Consider the following 18,238-nt stretch of genomic DNA (forward strand, 5'->3'; position numbering starts at 1 on the left):
ATGCTGGATTACAACTGCAATTGTAATGCTGCAACCATTCCAGAAACCACCATCCAAGCATATCTTGTTTGTGAAGAGGTGACTGTGAGTTGAAGTCACCTTAATTTGTGAAAATTTAAGATCACAAGTTGAGTTTGGGTTGATTATGGTGTTTGATATCCTGTTATTCATAAATTACTAATTACTTGAAAAGAAAATGAGGTAAAAAGAAAAGATGAAGAAGAGAATGCATGTAACAGTATGAACACTTCGAAATGGAAAGAGATCAACCGTAATAAGGCTTGAATTAATAGTTTAGAGAAGCTGCTGAAGTTCTGAGCTAGTAAACGAGGCGAAGATGTGGTCTGGCTTGCTGTATCAGTGTAAGCAAGTTTCTTTTTGTTCTTTTTTGTACGGATATCAATATCTATATCTATATCCATCTCCAAGCCCATATCTCTGAATGTTAAGTTTAGAAACCAGGCTCTTTTTATGCCCCGATGATTAGGATACGATAATTTACTTAACGACATTTTAAGGGGATTTTGACTTTGATAGGGAGGTTATGTAAGTCTCCAGTTTGAGCAACCCCAGAATTGTACTAATTTTTTTTTTTGTTTACTCAAGAACCCTTGCGGAAAAACCCTAAGGACTCACAGTCAACTAAATCTATAACTACAAACCTGACAAATTAAAGGTAAAATTTATTATGGTACATGATGCTAGGGTCATTCGAACCCTAAATGTTTGCAAATGACCTTTGACCCTTTGCCATTTAGGACAACCCCTAGAGTCCATAATTGTAATAGTTACTAGCTCTGAAAACCATTATTTCTATCAATTGATGATTAGGTTAGCTTCATGACTCCTTTGGTGCTTGAAGTTATATATTTCAAATGCACATGTTTCTATTTGAAGAGTATGTATCTGATTTTGAGTAAGACTCAATTTGATTCAACCTAGTCCAAACAAGGTCTAGTCTAAGATTGGCTTGAATATAAGAGTAAGAGTCAGCTTGAGATTGGTTTGAGATCAACAAAATGAGGTTAAATTTGGTTCAAAAACAATTTTATTTTTAGATTTGAATCGAATTGATTTGAACTCAAATGTTTTGATCAGTTTGACTTTGGATTATTTTATGAAAACGAGTTCAATTTTTTGTTCTAACTTGATTCATTTGATTTGAATTTGAATTCAAGTAACATTGAATGAATCTAGTCCTAATTGTGACCTTCATGCAAATATTTTGTTTTTGCCTTTTGTAGAGAACTTAAGGATATGTTTGTTTCTCCCTTTTGCGGAGAATTTATCTAGGTCAGGCTAACCAAAGATATCGTAGTCTGATAGTCTAGCTATTTAGGTGTAACACCCTTCCCCAGAAGTACTACCCACCAAAGGAGAAATGTTATGAATTAATATCCGGAACATCTATATATATATATATATATATATATATATATATATATATATATATTAAATAAACGCATCACTAAAAGTGTTTAGAAATTATTCTAAGAAAACTGAGAGTCTGGAAGCAACAAAAGATGTATATACTTGCATGAAAACTCATCTGAAAACGTGGAGTAATCATATACAATTGTACTATCATCTCAAAAAGGTCCAAAAGTAACAAGAACATGCAGATGTATGCATATAATATAAACCAAAGATAACCTGCTCCAGTTAGATCTACCTACGCTGACTTGACCCTGCCTCACAGCTACCTCGATCACCTGTACCTGCAATCAGGAAAGAAAAGAGAGTGAGTGTAGAACACTCGGTAAGAGGAAAAAATCAAGTAAACTATCTCTTTTCCTATTCTAACTCACTTTCGGGACTCAACCTCACATCCTAACCTCTATAAAAGATTGAGGGGGTAATCTAGTTCATTCTTTACTATTTGGGTCATACTTTGTCCCATCTGACGTCTATTTGATACTTTCTGGAAGCTAACTATAGGGATTTGACACTTTTCTAAGCTTGAGCTCTTTTCCCTTCTCTGACTATACCAATTGTAATCTGAATTATGCTTTACTACGAGCATATTCTACTTCGAGCAGACCCTACTGTGGGTCTATGTCCTATTACGGACGTGCCCTACTACGGGCGGTGTAGTGTAAAGTGCCCCCTTATAGTTTATAGCATGCATGTGGGTCTTATATCTTATTAATTTTGCTTCTATCTAAATTTATTCATAACTCACCAGACATTACTCTTGGGATGACCCCTAAATCTTGAGCCCCGGATTCCTTTTCTTGCTTTTCTTCTTTTCTTTCATTTCCTTTCCTTTCTTTCCTTTCCTTTCTTTTCTTTCATTTCCTTTCCTTTCTTTCCTTTCCTTTCTTTTCTTTCATCTTCCTTTCCTTTTTTTTTTCTCCTCCTTTTCTTTCTTTCTTTCTTGCCCAAAACTACAAAATACTGTTCACATAACAGTCATTTAGCAGGGTAGCCTTTTTTTTCATACAATTTAACAACCCAAACGGTTTCTAATTCATACAAGCTATATATCGTTGAAAAGAGGATTCAAAGATATTTACAACAAGCTATAATAGCACTCATAATTCAATAGACTAGACAATCAAAACGTAAGCTAAAGTCAGTGGCAAAAACTGCCTCATCTGTTTATTTGGTAAAACAGTCCTTGTGGTTTATGCAATATTTAACAATCCAAATGATCTCTAATTCATACAAGCTATATATCATTGGAAAGAGATTCAAAAAGCTTTCCAACAAGATATAATAGCACTCATAATTCATCAGATAAGACAGCTAAAACATGGGACAAACTCAGTGGCAAAAACTGAAAATATCATGTAACTTTCTGCCATGAACAAAATAACACACATAGACATCCCAAATGGCAAAACAACATTCCTCAACTTCAAAATCATCATTTATAACATAGATCCAAGGAACCAAAAACCTAAAACATGTAACATATTAAGGATGATTCCCCTTACCTTGTTTCAAGTTAAATCTTTACAAGTTGACTTCCTTCTCTTTGTTTTACTTCTTTTATCACCAAAATCACCTTAAATCAACACCAAAACATACTAATATATTCATATAACATACATCCAATATATATATAAACATAGGAAAAGGAAAAAGAAAAAGATCTTTTGGTTACCAAGCTTCAAAAGTGCTTACTCTTCTTTTCCTTCCTTATCTATCTTTCAAAACCCTTCCAAATTACTTACTTTCCTTCAAAAACACAGCAAAGAAAGGAAGAAACTGCCTCCTCTGGAAGGGACAGGAAAATGATGGAAAAAGCAAAAGGTAAAGTTTCTTTTATTTCTTTTCTTTTCAAACCTATATATTGACTTTTCTTTCTTTATTGACGTTGCTCTCCAAACATTTTTGTTTTTTTTTTCTTTTATATATATCTATATATACTACAAACACATACATATAATTGGAAATATCTCCAAACATGATCAAAAGATGTAATTGCCCCTGGAACATACCTGAAGGTGTTACATTTAGGTAGACCCACTTGTCAATAATTCCAACTATTTTGGGTTCTACTTCGGTCAAAGAATATGCTTAGTTGCTTACAAGTTTATTCTTATACTTATAAAGATAGTTTAAGTGACAAATGAGAAAATAATAAGATTTTAATCATGAAAGTAAGAGTTTAAATAATCTCCAACGATATTTTAAAATTAAACTTTTAACTTATTTAGTGTAATAATTACAATATTAGTCATTAAAGTCAAAGTTTTACCCATTTAATTTGACTAATTCCCTTCAAAAAGGGGATCCAAATTTAACTAAAATTTCATCATTATTGAAAAAAATTCCCTTTGATATATAGGTTGCTTTAATTTTTTATTATAAAAAAATGCAATATTTTAATAAAATTATATTATTTTAAAAGATTTTTAATATAGAGAACCACCATGTTTGATAAAATTACCATAAATAAAAAATAAATAATTATTATATTTAATTAATAAAAATAATATTGATTTAATATATTATTTTATTTAAAAATCTTTAAAAGATTTCATTATATATTTTTTTAAATATTCTTCATATTAATAATATATTAGATTTTTTTATATTATCAAATTATGAATTTAATTAATGAAATTATTTTTTAGGTTGTCATCGGTAAATTTTGAATAATACTATATATGTATATTTTTTAGGATATGAATAGATATACATATATCATCATGTGATTGCATATTATTTTATTCTTAATTCAAAATTATTTAATTACGTGGTGATATATTATATGTGTACTCACTTGTTTTTCACACCTAACCATATATGGTCATAATTTAAGAGATGACAACATCAACAAGCATCAAATTATTATATTTTTTTATTGAAAGAACCAAAATTTAGTTTTTTAATTCAATAGATTAAATTTTCAAATTTTCCTAATAAAGAAACCAAACTTCTAAATTATTTTATTAAAAAAACTAAACTTTTATTAATTACTAAAGATATCAAATTTACTTTAAAAATAAAACAAAACAAATAATTTTAATTATGTTTATTCAATATTTTAATAAAATATATTAAAAGTTTTATTATTCTATAAAAAAATTGAAAATTCGATTTTATTAATAAAAAAATTTTAAAATTTCTACCTTTTCAATAAAAAAATTGAAATATTTAATAAAAATAAAATAATAGTTTAATACATCCATGAGTTGTTGTCGCATAATTTTAATGATTTATTATTTAGAATTAAAAGAAAAAACCATAGAGGTATAGTGGTCACTGACACACCAAATCTAAACCTCCACAAATATCAAATTAAGACAATAATTAAAAGTCCGATCCAAATCCCGTTCAAACGGAAACAAATATCTGCAGAGCAGGATTCGTAAAAAGCTGTCTCAACAAATAACAAAAAATGAAAGAATTCATGGGTATGTCAGTCTCCATTTTAGCTGTAGTTACTTTTCTTCATCTCTTAGCCTTCGTCTTCGCCGTCGGAGCGGAACGACGTCGCAGCACTGTAGTATCTCCTACATTTTTTTTTCCTTTTTTTAACGTTTTCCGAAAATAACATTTAAGTGATTATTCTTTTTGTTTTTGTAATCACTTAAATGTCATTTTCGATTACGACCTTCACTGCTACATTACGACCATCCTGCAACTTGCCTTTGTAAACATGTCCATATCCTCTTTGGCCTACTTTACGTTTGAATGAATTGGTTATAATTTTAATATCAAAATAACTATATCTTTTAAGTACAAGTGATCCATGGTTCCTTAAAAATTTCTTGATGTTTTGGTGACGATTTGCAAATACAAAAGGCTACAACTATCAACATTCCAAATATAGTGACTGATATAGCTGCAGCTTATTGAAGAAAAGGAATAGTTAGAACATACAGATGGGAAATTGTTATGACAAATTTTAATGGTTTAGAGGTGATAATTCAAACTTTTGTATAGATTTTAGCCTCTACATCTTATCTTAGACTGTTGAGTTGAAGATTGTGAGAGCCTCTGAAAAATTAATTCGATAGATGATATCAAGCTTCCTAGAAAACTAGAGTAAAAGCAAAGAATAAGAAATGTTTGACCCAAGTCTGTACAATTACTAAAATATTTACAAAACTAACGGTAAAGTTAGCATGCCCATTCACTTGATTGTTGAACCGTGACTCCACGTGCTTCATTCGATTTAATTAGGCCAAAGGACTATTTCACCCCCAAGTTTTAATGCATTCTTAAAGTCACACTCACGGAGTTTGAAAAACTCGAAGTCCCACCCATGAACTAAGTTCTGTCAAAAGAAGTAAGGATAAAATCATTATTTTATTAATTATATTAAAAATAAAATAAAATTCATTATGTTTCCCCCTACAGTTTTAAAAACTAACAAATTTATCTCTGTCTAAAGTTTTTAATTTTCAAAAATAATATTCCCCCCCCCCCCCCCCCAAAAAAAAACCTAGGGTTTATTCTATAAAGGCTCTCCAGCCACCAGAGAAAGAGCTTCAACCCACCATCTCACTAACCATCTCTGAAGCTTCCAAATGACCCACTGGAGACTCACCTTCGTCGATTCTAGATGAATCGACAAAGATAAGGGTCTTCATCGATTTGTCTGGAATCGATGAAGATTTCGTCAACTCAAACAAATCGGCGTGTCTTCATCGCCTCTTCTTCCACTGAAGAGTGAAGATTTGGTGGCCGACGAGTAGTGGGTTGAAGTGTTGTCGCCAGTTGCCAGAGATGGTGGTTGGAGAACATAAATAATCCCTGGGTTTGGGGGGGGGGGGGGGGGCAGGGGAAAATGTTACTTTTAAAAGTTAGAAAACTTTTAAGCAAGGGTGAAGTTGTTAGTTTTTAAAATTGTGGGAAGAAAATTTAATGAATTTTATATTTTTTTAATCTAATTGATGAAATGATAATTTTACCTTTACTTTTTTTAATGAAAGTTAACTGATGGGTGGGACTTTGGGTTTTATTGTCTTGGAAGTTGACAAGTGAACTTGTTATATTCGATTGAATGAGTTTATTTACTTGTTTTGATATCAACTGCTTTGTAATTTATAAATTGGTTGACAATATATTCATGAATGTCTGATACCAATATCAATGTAAATGTGTTGTTGAATTGTTGAGTGATACACTTTCAAAATCTGTTAATTTTAAACGTTAAATCATTATTTTATCAATAATATTAAAAATAAGTTAAAATTTTATCTATTTTTCCCCCTAAACCCTAAAAACTAACAATTTTCCCCTTAGGCCAAGTTTTAGAAAATAACATTTTTTCCCTAAGATTTAGTTTTCCATCTCCAACAGTCGATCCCTCCATACGCTTCCTTTTTGTCCGGCAGTTTCTCTCTCCCCATCTCTCCCTTCGATTGGCCACCCAAGCCAGTCTCTTCTGTGGTAAATTCTAGGTAATAATTATGTTTTTGGCATCAATTATACTGGGGCTATTTTTTTACAGCTTAAGTTGCCTGTTTACAGTACATGTTAGTATAAGGGTGTAACTGTAAGATGGTCAAACCTGAGGTACTAAGAGGTGAGCTCCAGAAATGAAGAGGACTTAACTGTTATGTGTAAACAATTGAGGCGTTGATTGCTATTTTAGCCACACGCATATAAAAGGCGGTGGTAATTGTAAATACAATTAACGATTTGCAGTTAAATAAAAATAAAACCCTATCTCTCTCTCATTTCTAAAACATTCCAGAGAGTTCCTTACTCTCTTCGTCTTCTATTCGCTCACTTTACTTGCAAATCTAGGGTTAGATCCTGATAAAAGAATCCTCGTTTGACTTATCTCGCATATCCTTTCATGGTATCAGAGCCAAAGACTCGCGTCTTCAGATCTGGACCTGTGCGTGGAAAAGGCTGAGGTATCAACAAACGATTACTGTGATAATGATTTTTTGTTGTATATTTTTGTTTTTTTTTATACTTTGTTTTTGGTTTTTTTTGGTTTGTTCCTTTCTTGGTCATGAGATGACGAATGATTTGGTCTCTGTAAGATTTTCATGTTAGCCAGTTCGTTGTTTGATTGTTGATATCGAATGAGTCGTTCTCTGCTATATTTACATGTTATTCATTTTTTTTTTTGTTAACAATGATTGATTTGTTCTCTGCAAGATTTACATGTTATTCAGTTCCTTTTACTAGATCTGTTTGACTCCAAGATATTTGAACTTGAGTTGGTTTGCATGTTAGCCAGTTTGTTGTTTGATTGTTAATAACGAATGATTTGTTCTCTGCTAGATTTGCATGCTATTTAGGTTTTCTGTTTGTTTGTTAATAACGAATGATTTGTCCTCTGCAAGATTTACACGTTATTCAGTTCCTTTTACTAAATCTGATTGATTCCAAGATATTTGAACTTGATTTGGTTCTTTGTTTTAACATGTAAAGTATCAGATCTGATTTAGTACTACCTGGTCTGCATGTTTTTTTTACCTTTTTTTTTGTAATATACTGGATTTTTTTTTCTGCATATATAAAAGGTTATCTTGATGTCCTCTTCAATCTGTGTGCATCTGATATACTGCCTGTATGCAAAATTTTTTTTTCAGTTAGTTCAACGTGTTAAGCTATTATCTCAGTGCTGAAGTTCCCTATTAGGTCCTTTCCTTTAAATAGGCTGACTCCTTTTTCTGGATGTGATTGTTTAAATCTGGTTTTCTGAGATTTTTTAAAAAAAAATAGCTTTGATTCCTTTAAAATAGATCTGGTTTTGGATGTTATATCTCTGGTGTGCATTGCTTGTCTCTTGATAATATAATCAGTGTGTAATCTGCCTCCTAGTTACATGAACTAGCAACCCGAGGGTGCAGTGCTACTAGCACGAAAGAGGAGGTTTATTTAAAACCTCGTCCCTCTAGTATAACAAGGTTCTGTAACTCTGATGCAGGCTATAACAATGGTTATAACATCTATAATTGCCACTTTATACTGTTAGTTGAAATGTTGTAAAATAATACAAGTAATATTACTATTTTTTTGGTGGTGTACTGTAGTGTGATCCTAGTGTATCCTGTTGTGGTTCTCTTAAATCTGTTAAGCCCTTACAAATCTACCCTATCCCGGTGTGGTCTTTTTGAATCCTATGGAAAATTCAGCCAGTTCTGTTGCAGAAGGTATCTCCACTAGTGGGGGAACCTCTAGTTGCTCATCTCACCTACAATCCATTAGTCCCAAACTTGATAAGTCTAACTTCAATTTTTGGAGATCCCAAGTCCTATTTACTGTTGGTGCTCATGGTCTAGATAATCACCTTCTAGGCTTCTCAAACTGCCCTCCTCCTTACATACAAATTCAAACTGAAGATCAGTTAATCTTAAAAAAGCCAAATCTTAAGTACTCACTTTGGCAAAAGACTGATAAACAGCTAATGAGTTGGCTTCTGTCTTCAATCTCTACATGCATGTTTAGGGTAATATCCAAGTGTCAACATGCTCATGATCTCTGGGTCACACTTGAAAATGAATTCTTATCTGAGTCTAAGTCTCAACTGTTGCATATGAAAAACTTGATGCAAACTACAAAAAAGAACAATATGAGCATTACTGAATATTTTGAAAAAATGAAAGAGTATACTGAGATTCTTATGTCTAGGGGACACAATATTACTGATGATGAGGTCTTAAACCATATTTTGGATGGATTAGAATCTGACTATGACTCAGTTGTAATCACCCTTAACTCTAGAATGAAGTCGAAATATGACAAACCCACCCTTTAAAATGCCCAATATCTATTACAAAAACATGAACTTACACTTTCCAAAGCCCAACAATCTCCACATCTAATGTGTCTTTGGAATTTCATGGTGCCCACTCTGTCAATTTGGTTAAACCTTTGGATAAATCCTCTGAACCTACAATAAATAGTCACAAACCTTCTGCTACTCACACTGAAGGGAACAAACATTCATACACTGAAAATTGTGTTCCTCCTGGGTCCTTGAATTATGGTCAACACATTTACAATCAGACTCTACCACCATACTATAATCAAACATATTTCCCTGGTCCTCCTAACTATAGACATTCTGGTCAGAACAATTTCCCTTACCAGTCTTACAATAGCTTAGCTAGGGGTAGAGGAAGAAGTGGAGGAAGAGGTTGTGTCATCTGTCAACTGTGTAATAAACCAGGACATTCTGCCATACAATGCTACCATAGGTATAATCATAACTACAGTAATCAAAATGTCATGCCCCAATTCTACCCTAGTTCTGTTCCACCAACTCAATCGCATTACTCTTAACCCATATACCTATCACACAATACCTATCATCAGTCAGAACAATACCAACCAATGTCAGTTCCCCACACTCCTCAGTATAATACAAATTTTCTAGCAACCCATCTCACGAATTTTGGCACTACACAAACATCTCCTAATGCTTACCAAACATATCTTACCCAGAATTACTTTTAGCCCAATGTTACTCCTCATAACACTATCAAAACCCTTTCCAATAATGCTTCAGGTGTTATCAATACACCTATAGCCAGTCCTACTACCCTGCAAGATGGTGCTTGGTTTATGGACTCAGAAGCTACTGATCATGTCACAGCCTCTCCCTCTCAGCTTGCAACAGCCTCCACCTATCAAGGCACTGATCAACTCCAAGTGGGAAATGGTGAGAATCTTCTTATCTCTCATACTAGTCAGTTAGTCTTACCAAGTTTTATCCACAACAAAGCTGTTCACTTGAAGAGTGTACTTTGTATTCCCCACATTACTAGGAATCTCTTCAGTATATCTAGAATCACCAAAGACAATAATGTTCTAGTTGAATTTTCAGTTGACAAATGTGTGATTAAAGATAGACTGAGTAATGTTGTCTTATTGCAGGGAACCCTTAGAGATGGCCTCTATATGTTGTCTCTGCCCAAACCATCTGGTTCTCAAACTCAAAACAAGACTAAAAATAATATTGGCTCAAAGGGTCTCATACTGTCCTGTCAGCATCTTAAACAAAGTGATTGCATTAACAAACCAGTCTGTCCTGTGACTCACAAGAATAATGACTATCATGTTGTTACTGTTGAAAATAAACAACTCTTGAATGATAATGTTGGCAATTTTAAAAACAAAGGTGATTGTACTTCTGTTTTTACAACAAATTGTGTTGATTGTACTTCTGTTTTTACAACAAATAAGGTTGATTGCAATTCTATTCATGTCACTTCTAATGACAAATTTCTTAAGAATCAAACAGACAAAGGTACAACTTGTGAAGCCACTATTAAATCTTCCAAGTCTGAATCAACTCAAGCTCTCTGGCACTCTAGACTAAGTCATCCTAGTTCCAAAATTGTTACCACAGTTCTCAAATCTGTTTGTCCCTTGCAGAGACACTCTAGCAAGAATTTCTTCTACAATGCATGCCAATTTGGTGAACTAAAGCAGTCTAGTTTTCCTATGTCTCAGTCTAGAGCCTCCAAACCTCTTAAACTCATACATACTGATCTTTGGGGACTTTCCCCAACTGTGTCACCTGAGGGATATAGGTACTACATCCATTTTATTGATGACTATAGTCGGTTCACGTGGATTTTTCCACTAAAACTCAAGTCTGAAACTAAGACCACCTTCATGACATTTCATAGGCTAGTTGAAAGACAGTTCAATAGTAGAATTATGTGTGTTCAATCTGATTGGGGAGGAGAATATAGATCCTTAGCTCCATACTTAGCTAGTCTAGGAATTGCATTTAGGCATCCTTGTCCTCATACTCATCAGCAAAATGGAAGAGCTGAAAGAAAGCATAGGTAAATAGTTGAAACTGGTCTCACTCTGTTAGCCCATTATGGTATGCCACTTAAATACTGGTGGCTTGCATTTCAAACAGCTGTGTATCTTAGTAATAGGTTACCCTCTCCTGTTCTTAACTTTCAATCATCTTTTCAATTACTGTTCCATAAAAGTCCAAATTATCTTGCCCTCAAAGTGTTTGGGTGTGCTGCATTTCCTTATATAAGACCTTATCAGTCACATAAATTTAGCTTTCACACAGAAAAATATGTCTTTGTTGGGTACAACCTAACTCACAAAGGGTATAGATATCTGTCCTCCCCAGGAAAAATTTACATCACTCAAAGTGTTAAATTCAATGAAACTGTCTTTCCTTTCCTACATGATCTAGATTTTAAACAAACTGAGTTCTCTTCAAAGATGAGTTTTCTTAAACCAGAAGATAGGTGTACTACAACTTATAAATTTCCTCCTCCACAAATGAGTAAGTCATGTGGTCTTAGTTCTTAAACAAACTGTTCTCTAGAGTTAAACAGATCAAACTCTCGTATTTTTGGTGCTGAATTATCTACTTGTGCACCTAATGATGTTCAACAACTCTCTGAGAACTACATTACATTCCCTGTTACATTAGCATCTCCTCTGGGTCAGTCTGAACCAGCTACTTCCATGTCTCAACCAGGCTCATCCAACCCTAACCTACCATAACCTTGTTCAAATACTACCCAATTCAGGTTACCAAGTCCTACTACCACCAGTCAAAGTAACCAATATGAAACCTCTGTTATCAGCACACATCCTATGTTAACTAGAATGAAAACAGGAAAACTTCCAAAACCAAAATAATGCATTTCCTCTAGTGCCACAAGATGCTCTGCACATATGTCTGTCACTTCCTCTGTTGCCAAAATTGAACCTCAAACAGTTACAGAAGCTTTACTTAATTCAAACTGGAAACAAGCTATGCAAGATGAATATAATGCCTTGGTGGCTAACAACACCTGGACATTAGTTCCTTTGTCTAATGATATGCACGTAGTTGGGTGTAAATGGGTTTTTAAAGTTAAACATAAACCTGATGGGTTTGTTCAGAGGTATAAAGCTAGGTTAGTTGCCAAAGGTTTTTAACAAACACCTGAGATTGACTATTTTGAAACCTTCAGTCCTGTTGTTAAATCTGCCACTATTAGAATAATCTTGAGTGTTGCTGTGAGTTACAATTGGGAAATTAAACAAATTGATGTGAATAATGCTTTCTTAAATGGTGATCTCACTGAGACTGTGTTTATGAGCCAACCAAAAGGATTTTCTGAATGGTCTGAGAGTGGTAAGCAGGTGTGCAAGTTAAATAAAGCCCTATATGGGCTAAAACAAGCTCCAAGAGCTTGGTTTGAGAAGCTGAGAAATGCACTAATAATATGGGGTTTTACTTCATCAATCTCAGATACAAGTCTGTTCATCTATAAGTCTAGTCATGTAATTATGTATGTGGATGACATTTTGTTAACTGGCAATGATAGTTCTGTGATCACTCAAGTCATTACTCAATTAAATCAAGAATTTGCATTAAAAGATTTGGGCACATTACATTTCTTCTTGAGCTTTGAAGTGCTGCGAAACCATACTGGTCTACATTTGAGTCAAACTAAGTATGCAAAAGATCTTCTATCAAAAACAAATATGCTTGAGTCCAAACCATGTACTACTCCTTTTTCAACAGAAACCAAACTGTATCTAGAAGACAGTGAAAAATTTGAACATCCATCATTATATAGGAGTCTGATATGAGGTCTACAGTATTTAACCTTTACTAGACCAGATATTACATACTCTGTAAACAAACTCAGTCAGTTTATGCAAGCTCCCACTAAATTACAATGGAAAGCTTGTAAAAGGGTATTGAGATACATCAAGGGAACACTCGACTATGGTCTCTTATTTCATAATGCATCTAATCTTCAGTTGAAGTGTTATTCTGACTCTGATTGGGCTAGCAGTTTGCATGATAGAAGGTCCACAACTGGTTACTGTGTTTTTCTTGGAAAAAATCTGGTTCAATGGAGTTCAAAGAAACAGAAAGTGATTGCCTTATCCTCCACAGAAGCTGAGTATCGTGCTCTCACACACACAACAACTAAAATTGCCTGGTTAAAATCTTTGTTCAGTGAATTGCATTTAGAGTGTTTCAAACCACCTGTTATTTGGTGTGACAACCAAAGTGCTAATGCACTCTGTGCAAATCCTGTTTTTCATGCTCGCACAAAACATATTGAAATTGATGCTCACTATATAAGAGACCAAGTCACTGCCAAAAATGTTGTGGTTCAATATGTGCCTACTGAATACCAAAAGGCAGACATTTTTACCAAAGCCTTGCCTGCTGTTAAATTTGAGAATATACGGAATTCGTTAAATGTGTGCAGTATGAGTTGTTTGGAAACTCTAGGAATGGTGACTGATCATGTCTTGGATTGAAATTTATGTGTGTTGACATTAATATCTGCATTGAGCTGTATTAGTGCCTGAACTATTTTGTCTGAACTGTGGTTTATTGAAATTGTGTGTGCTGACTTTAATATCTGCATTGAGCTGTATTAGTGCCTGAATTGTTTTGTCTAAACTGTTTATAAGTTTTTCTCACTGTTTTGTCTGAACTGTTTATAAGTTTTTCTTTGTAATCATATTGTGAACATGAAGACTGTGAAGTTTGCATTGATCTATATTAGCATCTGAATTGGGCTCAAAGCAATTGATTGAGTAATCATTCTGTAACATGAATCTGTGAGGTCTAAATTGTCTAATATTGGTATCCAATTTGTACACAATTTGTTGTGGTGGTTGTAAGTTTCTGGTGTGCTCTGGTCTGTTAACTCTGGTTGATCTGGGGTGTGAATAAGTTGAGTGGTGAAACTTGAGGCACCACTTTACTTGGTGAAAAAGAATGACATTGTGTCCAAGAATTGGAAAAATCTGAAAACACTGCTAATCAAGAAGAAATCAAAAGCGCTGACAAATTTGCAAATTGGAAGGTATGCAAGGTAGTATCCCTGGTACTCTCAATTCAATTATAACTTGTGGTTTTTTTTGCTAATGGAAAAAAAGGAAACCGAGAGGAAAGGAACATGAATAATTTGCCAGATAGAAGGGAGAAATCTGCCAATCAGAAGGTATACAAAGGTAATTTTCTTTTCTGGAAAAAGGAGGATGAGAGAATTGAAAAAAAAAAAAAAGAGGACGAAAAAAAAGAGAGAAAAGAATTGAAAAAAAAAAGGAAAGGAAAGAATTGAAAAAAAAAAGAGAGGATAGAACTGAAATTGAAAAAAAAAAAAGAGAGGAAAGAATTGGAATTGAAAAAAAAGAGAGGAAAGAATTGGAATTGAAAAAAAAAAGGAGAGGAAAGAATTGAAATTGAAAAAAAAAAAAGAGGAAAGAATTGGAATTGAAAAAAAAAAAGAGAAGAAAGAGAGGAAGGGTCTAAGTCTATCCCCATTCAGTATCCTATACTAGTTTGGAAGCTATACTTGAAATTACTGTAGCAGTATTGGTTTCTTATGAACGTGCTATGTTCTACAAGTTGTAATGATTTGCTCAACCAAGACACAATAACTGTTCTCGCGAGGTTACAATGTGTCTACAGGCATAACGCTTGGTCTCTAACTCACAATCAGCTTGTGACTCAAGGCATAACACCTGGTCTCTTATAGCTTTGTTCCAGTTTTCGAACTGAGGTGCACTCTGGAATGGAGAAAGAGTGCTAGTGAAAGATGGACCTACAGAGAGGGTCAAGCTTAAGGGGGGATGTTAGTATAAGGTTGTAATTGTAAGATGGTCAAACCTGAGGTACTAAGAGGTGAGCTCCAGAAATGAAGAGGACTTAACTGTTATGTGTAAACAATTGAGGCGTTGATTGCTATTTTAGCCACACGCATATAAAAGGCGGTGGTAATTATAAATACAATTAACGATTTGCAGTTAAATAAAAATAAAACCCTATCTCTCTCTCCTTTCTAAAACATTCCAGAGAGTTCCTCACTCTCTTCGTCTTCTATTCGCTCACTTTACTTGCAAATCTAGGGTTAGATCCTAATAAAAGAATCCTCGTTTGACTTATCTCGCATATCCTTTCAGTACAGATATGAACTGAGTTGATTGCCACTGAATAGACCGGATGGGCCAGTTAGATTATAAACTTCGATGTCATTTCAGAGATTGGGTTTGACAAGGAATAAGCTCTTGTGATTGGGGAAATGTAGTTTGGGGTGGGGGCGGAGGATTGTATACTTGGAGTTGTAGGAGTTTGTATAAATGTCAATTTGGTGTTGGTATTATGTTCTAGAGAATGATATCAAACCATCTAAAGTTATTTTAAATGTAGATTGAAAGAATAGGGTTATCTGTTATCGGCTTTTACCTTCGGAGGTTAGTAAAGTAAATCCTGATATGGGAGCAATTCGGGACTTAACAGGTGACAGCGTCTTGAATGAATAAGGGATAATGGGTCTATGGGGTACAGTTGGAGGTTGCGATACTGGACTGTTGGCTGACTTGTTCAAGACCAACTACGGTGTCCATAATTTCCTGTGGAGGTTGGTTCAGCTTACACTGAGCTCTACCGGCTCAAGTGCAACTTAAGGCAACTTTTCAGTTGTTGATATTCCTGAGAAATTTTTATTTGTTTATTGCTTTGCTACTGATTCTCCGACGGCAGTTGATTCTAATATTACCATGCAAGGATAGATGCTCTCGTTTTGCTTTAATATCCCCTTATGTGACAGGCGAATAGGTGAGGATAAAAATTTAGGATAACATCCCTTTTGTGACTACAGATCGATGTGAAAATTGAACAAGCTGCGTATCCCAGATGGGAGCACATTGATGAAAACCAATCTTTGGAGAATTTAATTTGAAGGCCGCCTAACTTTTTGCTACATAATTGTTTTCCCTTTTCAGTCATTTACCCTCCCACTGGTTGTCCGGATTGTGCAGCCAAAAATATAATTAAAAAAAAATTTTATTCAATCCTTCAATGATAATCAGTTGTAATTTAATTATATTCCCCAGTTGAATCTTCCAAGAGAATAAGTAATTTAACAAGGGATTTATTTGTAATTACATTATCCTGAATTCTTATATAAATACATTTCTTGTATTAATAGCTTGTTTGCTTAATATGTCTTTGTTTTGTGTAATTGATTTTTATTTCGTTTCCTAACATTTAGTCATACTTTCATTGCACTCTATGACAGTTCTCAACAACCTGCATTTTATCATCGAAAATAGTTGATTCTTCCACACTTTAAACTATGGCATCTATTTATGATGATGAATTCAAGTTTTCTTGATACAATAATCTCTTTGTTGGGGCAATCTGGTACATCATAGAATTACAATATTACTTTAATCACAGTGTCGAAGAATCTAGTTGCGATCTTGAAGGAGAAGTTAAGAAAGGCCTTGGTGGGATTTGCAACATGTCAAGATTGCTTTCCAACATATCTATCACTCTGCTCATTGTTGGCCTATCTGAGGGCTTAGTCTGTATGCACCACAAGCTCGCTATCATCATCTTTCTTATATAATTTTTATCCTCTTCATTTGAAATGCCATCCAATCCAAGCTCTTCATCTTCTTCAAGGCGTTTGTAAATCCAATGTGGAAAGTATATTTCACTGCTATTATCAACTTGAACATTTTTATTTTGTCTTCCTCCAGTCATTTCTAAAACCATCATTCCATAGCTATAAACATCTGACTTGTGAGAAACCTCTCCAAAGTTTCTTGAAAATACTTCAGGAGCAATATAACCGATAGTCCCCCGTGCAATTGTCATCGATACGATACTCTCTTTGTTGGGGCAAATTTTAGCTAGACCAAAATCGGAGATCTTCGGACAAAAATCTTCATCAAGAAGAATGTTATGAGGCTTTATGTCAAAGTGCAAAATTCTTGTGTTGCAACCACGATGTAAATACTCTAGCCCTCGAGCTATTCCCATTACAATTTGGTACAATAGTTCCCAATTTAATGGATTCTTTTCATATATGAACTTCTCTAGAGATCCATTCAACATAAACTCGTAAATAAGAGCTCTCCTATGACCTTCAAAACAATAGCCTAAAAGAGTGACTATGTTGACATGAGCAGTCTTACTAATGCTAGCAACCTCATTGATAAATTCTTCACCATTACTTTTAGACTCAGTCAAGACCTTCACTGCAACATAACGACCATCATGTAGTGTGCCTTTGTAAACACCTCCATATCCTCCTTGGCCTAGTTTATGTTTGAATGAATTGGTCATAATCTTAACATTAGAATAACTATATCTTTTAGGCGCAAGTGATCCATGCTTCCTTAAAAATTGCTCAATGTTCTGGTGACTCTTACTTTTCTTGTTCCATAACATGATTGAAGTGCATGGTAACGATCTGTAGATGCAAAAGGCGACAGCTATCAACATTCCAGATATAACGATTGATATAGCTGCAATTAATTAAAGAAAAGGAGTCATTAGAACATATAGATCTGAATTTGTTATGACAAATTTTAATGATTCAGAGATGATAATTCAATTTTTTGTATAGATTTTAGCATCTGCATCATATCTTAAACTATTGAGTTGAAGACAATGAGTGCCCCTGGAAAATTAATTCTCCAGATGAAGTCATGCTTCCTGGAAAACTAGAGTAGAGGCAAAGAGTAAGAAATGTTTTGGACTGGGCTTATATTTATATATGACAATGGATTTGTAGCCTGCATGCTTTGTAATTTTTGGGATTGGGATTTATCAGCATGCCCATTGCTAGGCTGGATTCGAGCGAGTCGAGCTCTAGCTTGCTTGAGCTCGAGCTGCGCTTGATTTGTATATAACAAAGCTCGAGTTCGAGTTCGAGCTCATTGAGCTTGTGGAAGCCAAGCTTGAATTTGACTCAAATTCGGCTCGACTTGTTTTAAACTCGAGTTTTTAACTATTTCGTTATTAAAACAACATTGTTTAATACATATTAGTCAAAATGACATCGTTTTGTATTAA

General features: G+C 34.1%; 2 protein-coding genes across 2 annotated transcripts in view; both read right to left on the reverse strand.

Moving 5' to 3' along the window:
* Positions 1–18,238, reverse strand: part of LOC123216888 (LEAF RUST 10 DISEASE-RESISTANCE LOCUS RECEPTOR-LIKE PROTEIN KINASE-like 1.1) — a 53,922-nt gene that overhangs the window by 17,326 nt on the left and 18,358 nt on the right. The window lies entirely within an intron of this gene.
* LOC123216892 (PR5-like receptor kinase) lies at positions 16,497–17,543 on the reverse strand. The gene has a single exon (XM_044637539.1). The coding sequence runs from the start codon at positions 17,504–17,506 to the stop codon at positions 16,607–16,609; it is 900 nt and encodes a 299-aa protein (XP_044493474.1). The 5' UTR covers positions 17,507–17,543; the 3' UTR covers positions 16,497–16,606.

Source organism: Mangifera indica, chromosome 5, assembly GCF_011075055.1.
Source record: "Mangifera indica cultivar Alphonso chromosome 5, CATAS_Mindica_2.1, whole genome shotgun sequence".
NCBI classification, from domain to species: Eukaryota; Viridiplantae; Streptophyta; class Magnoliopsida; order Sapindales; family Anacardiaceae; genus Mangifera; species Mangifera indica.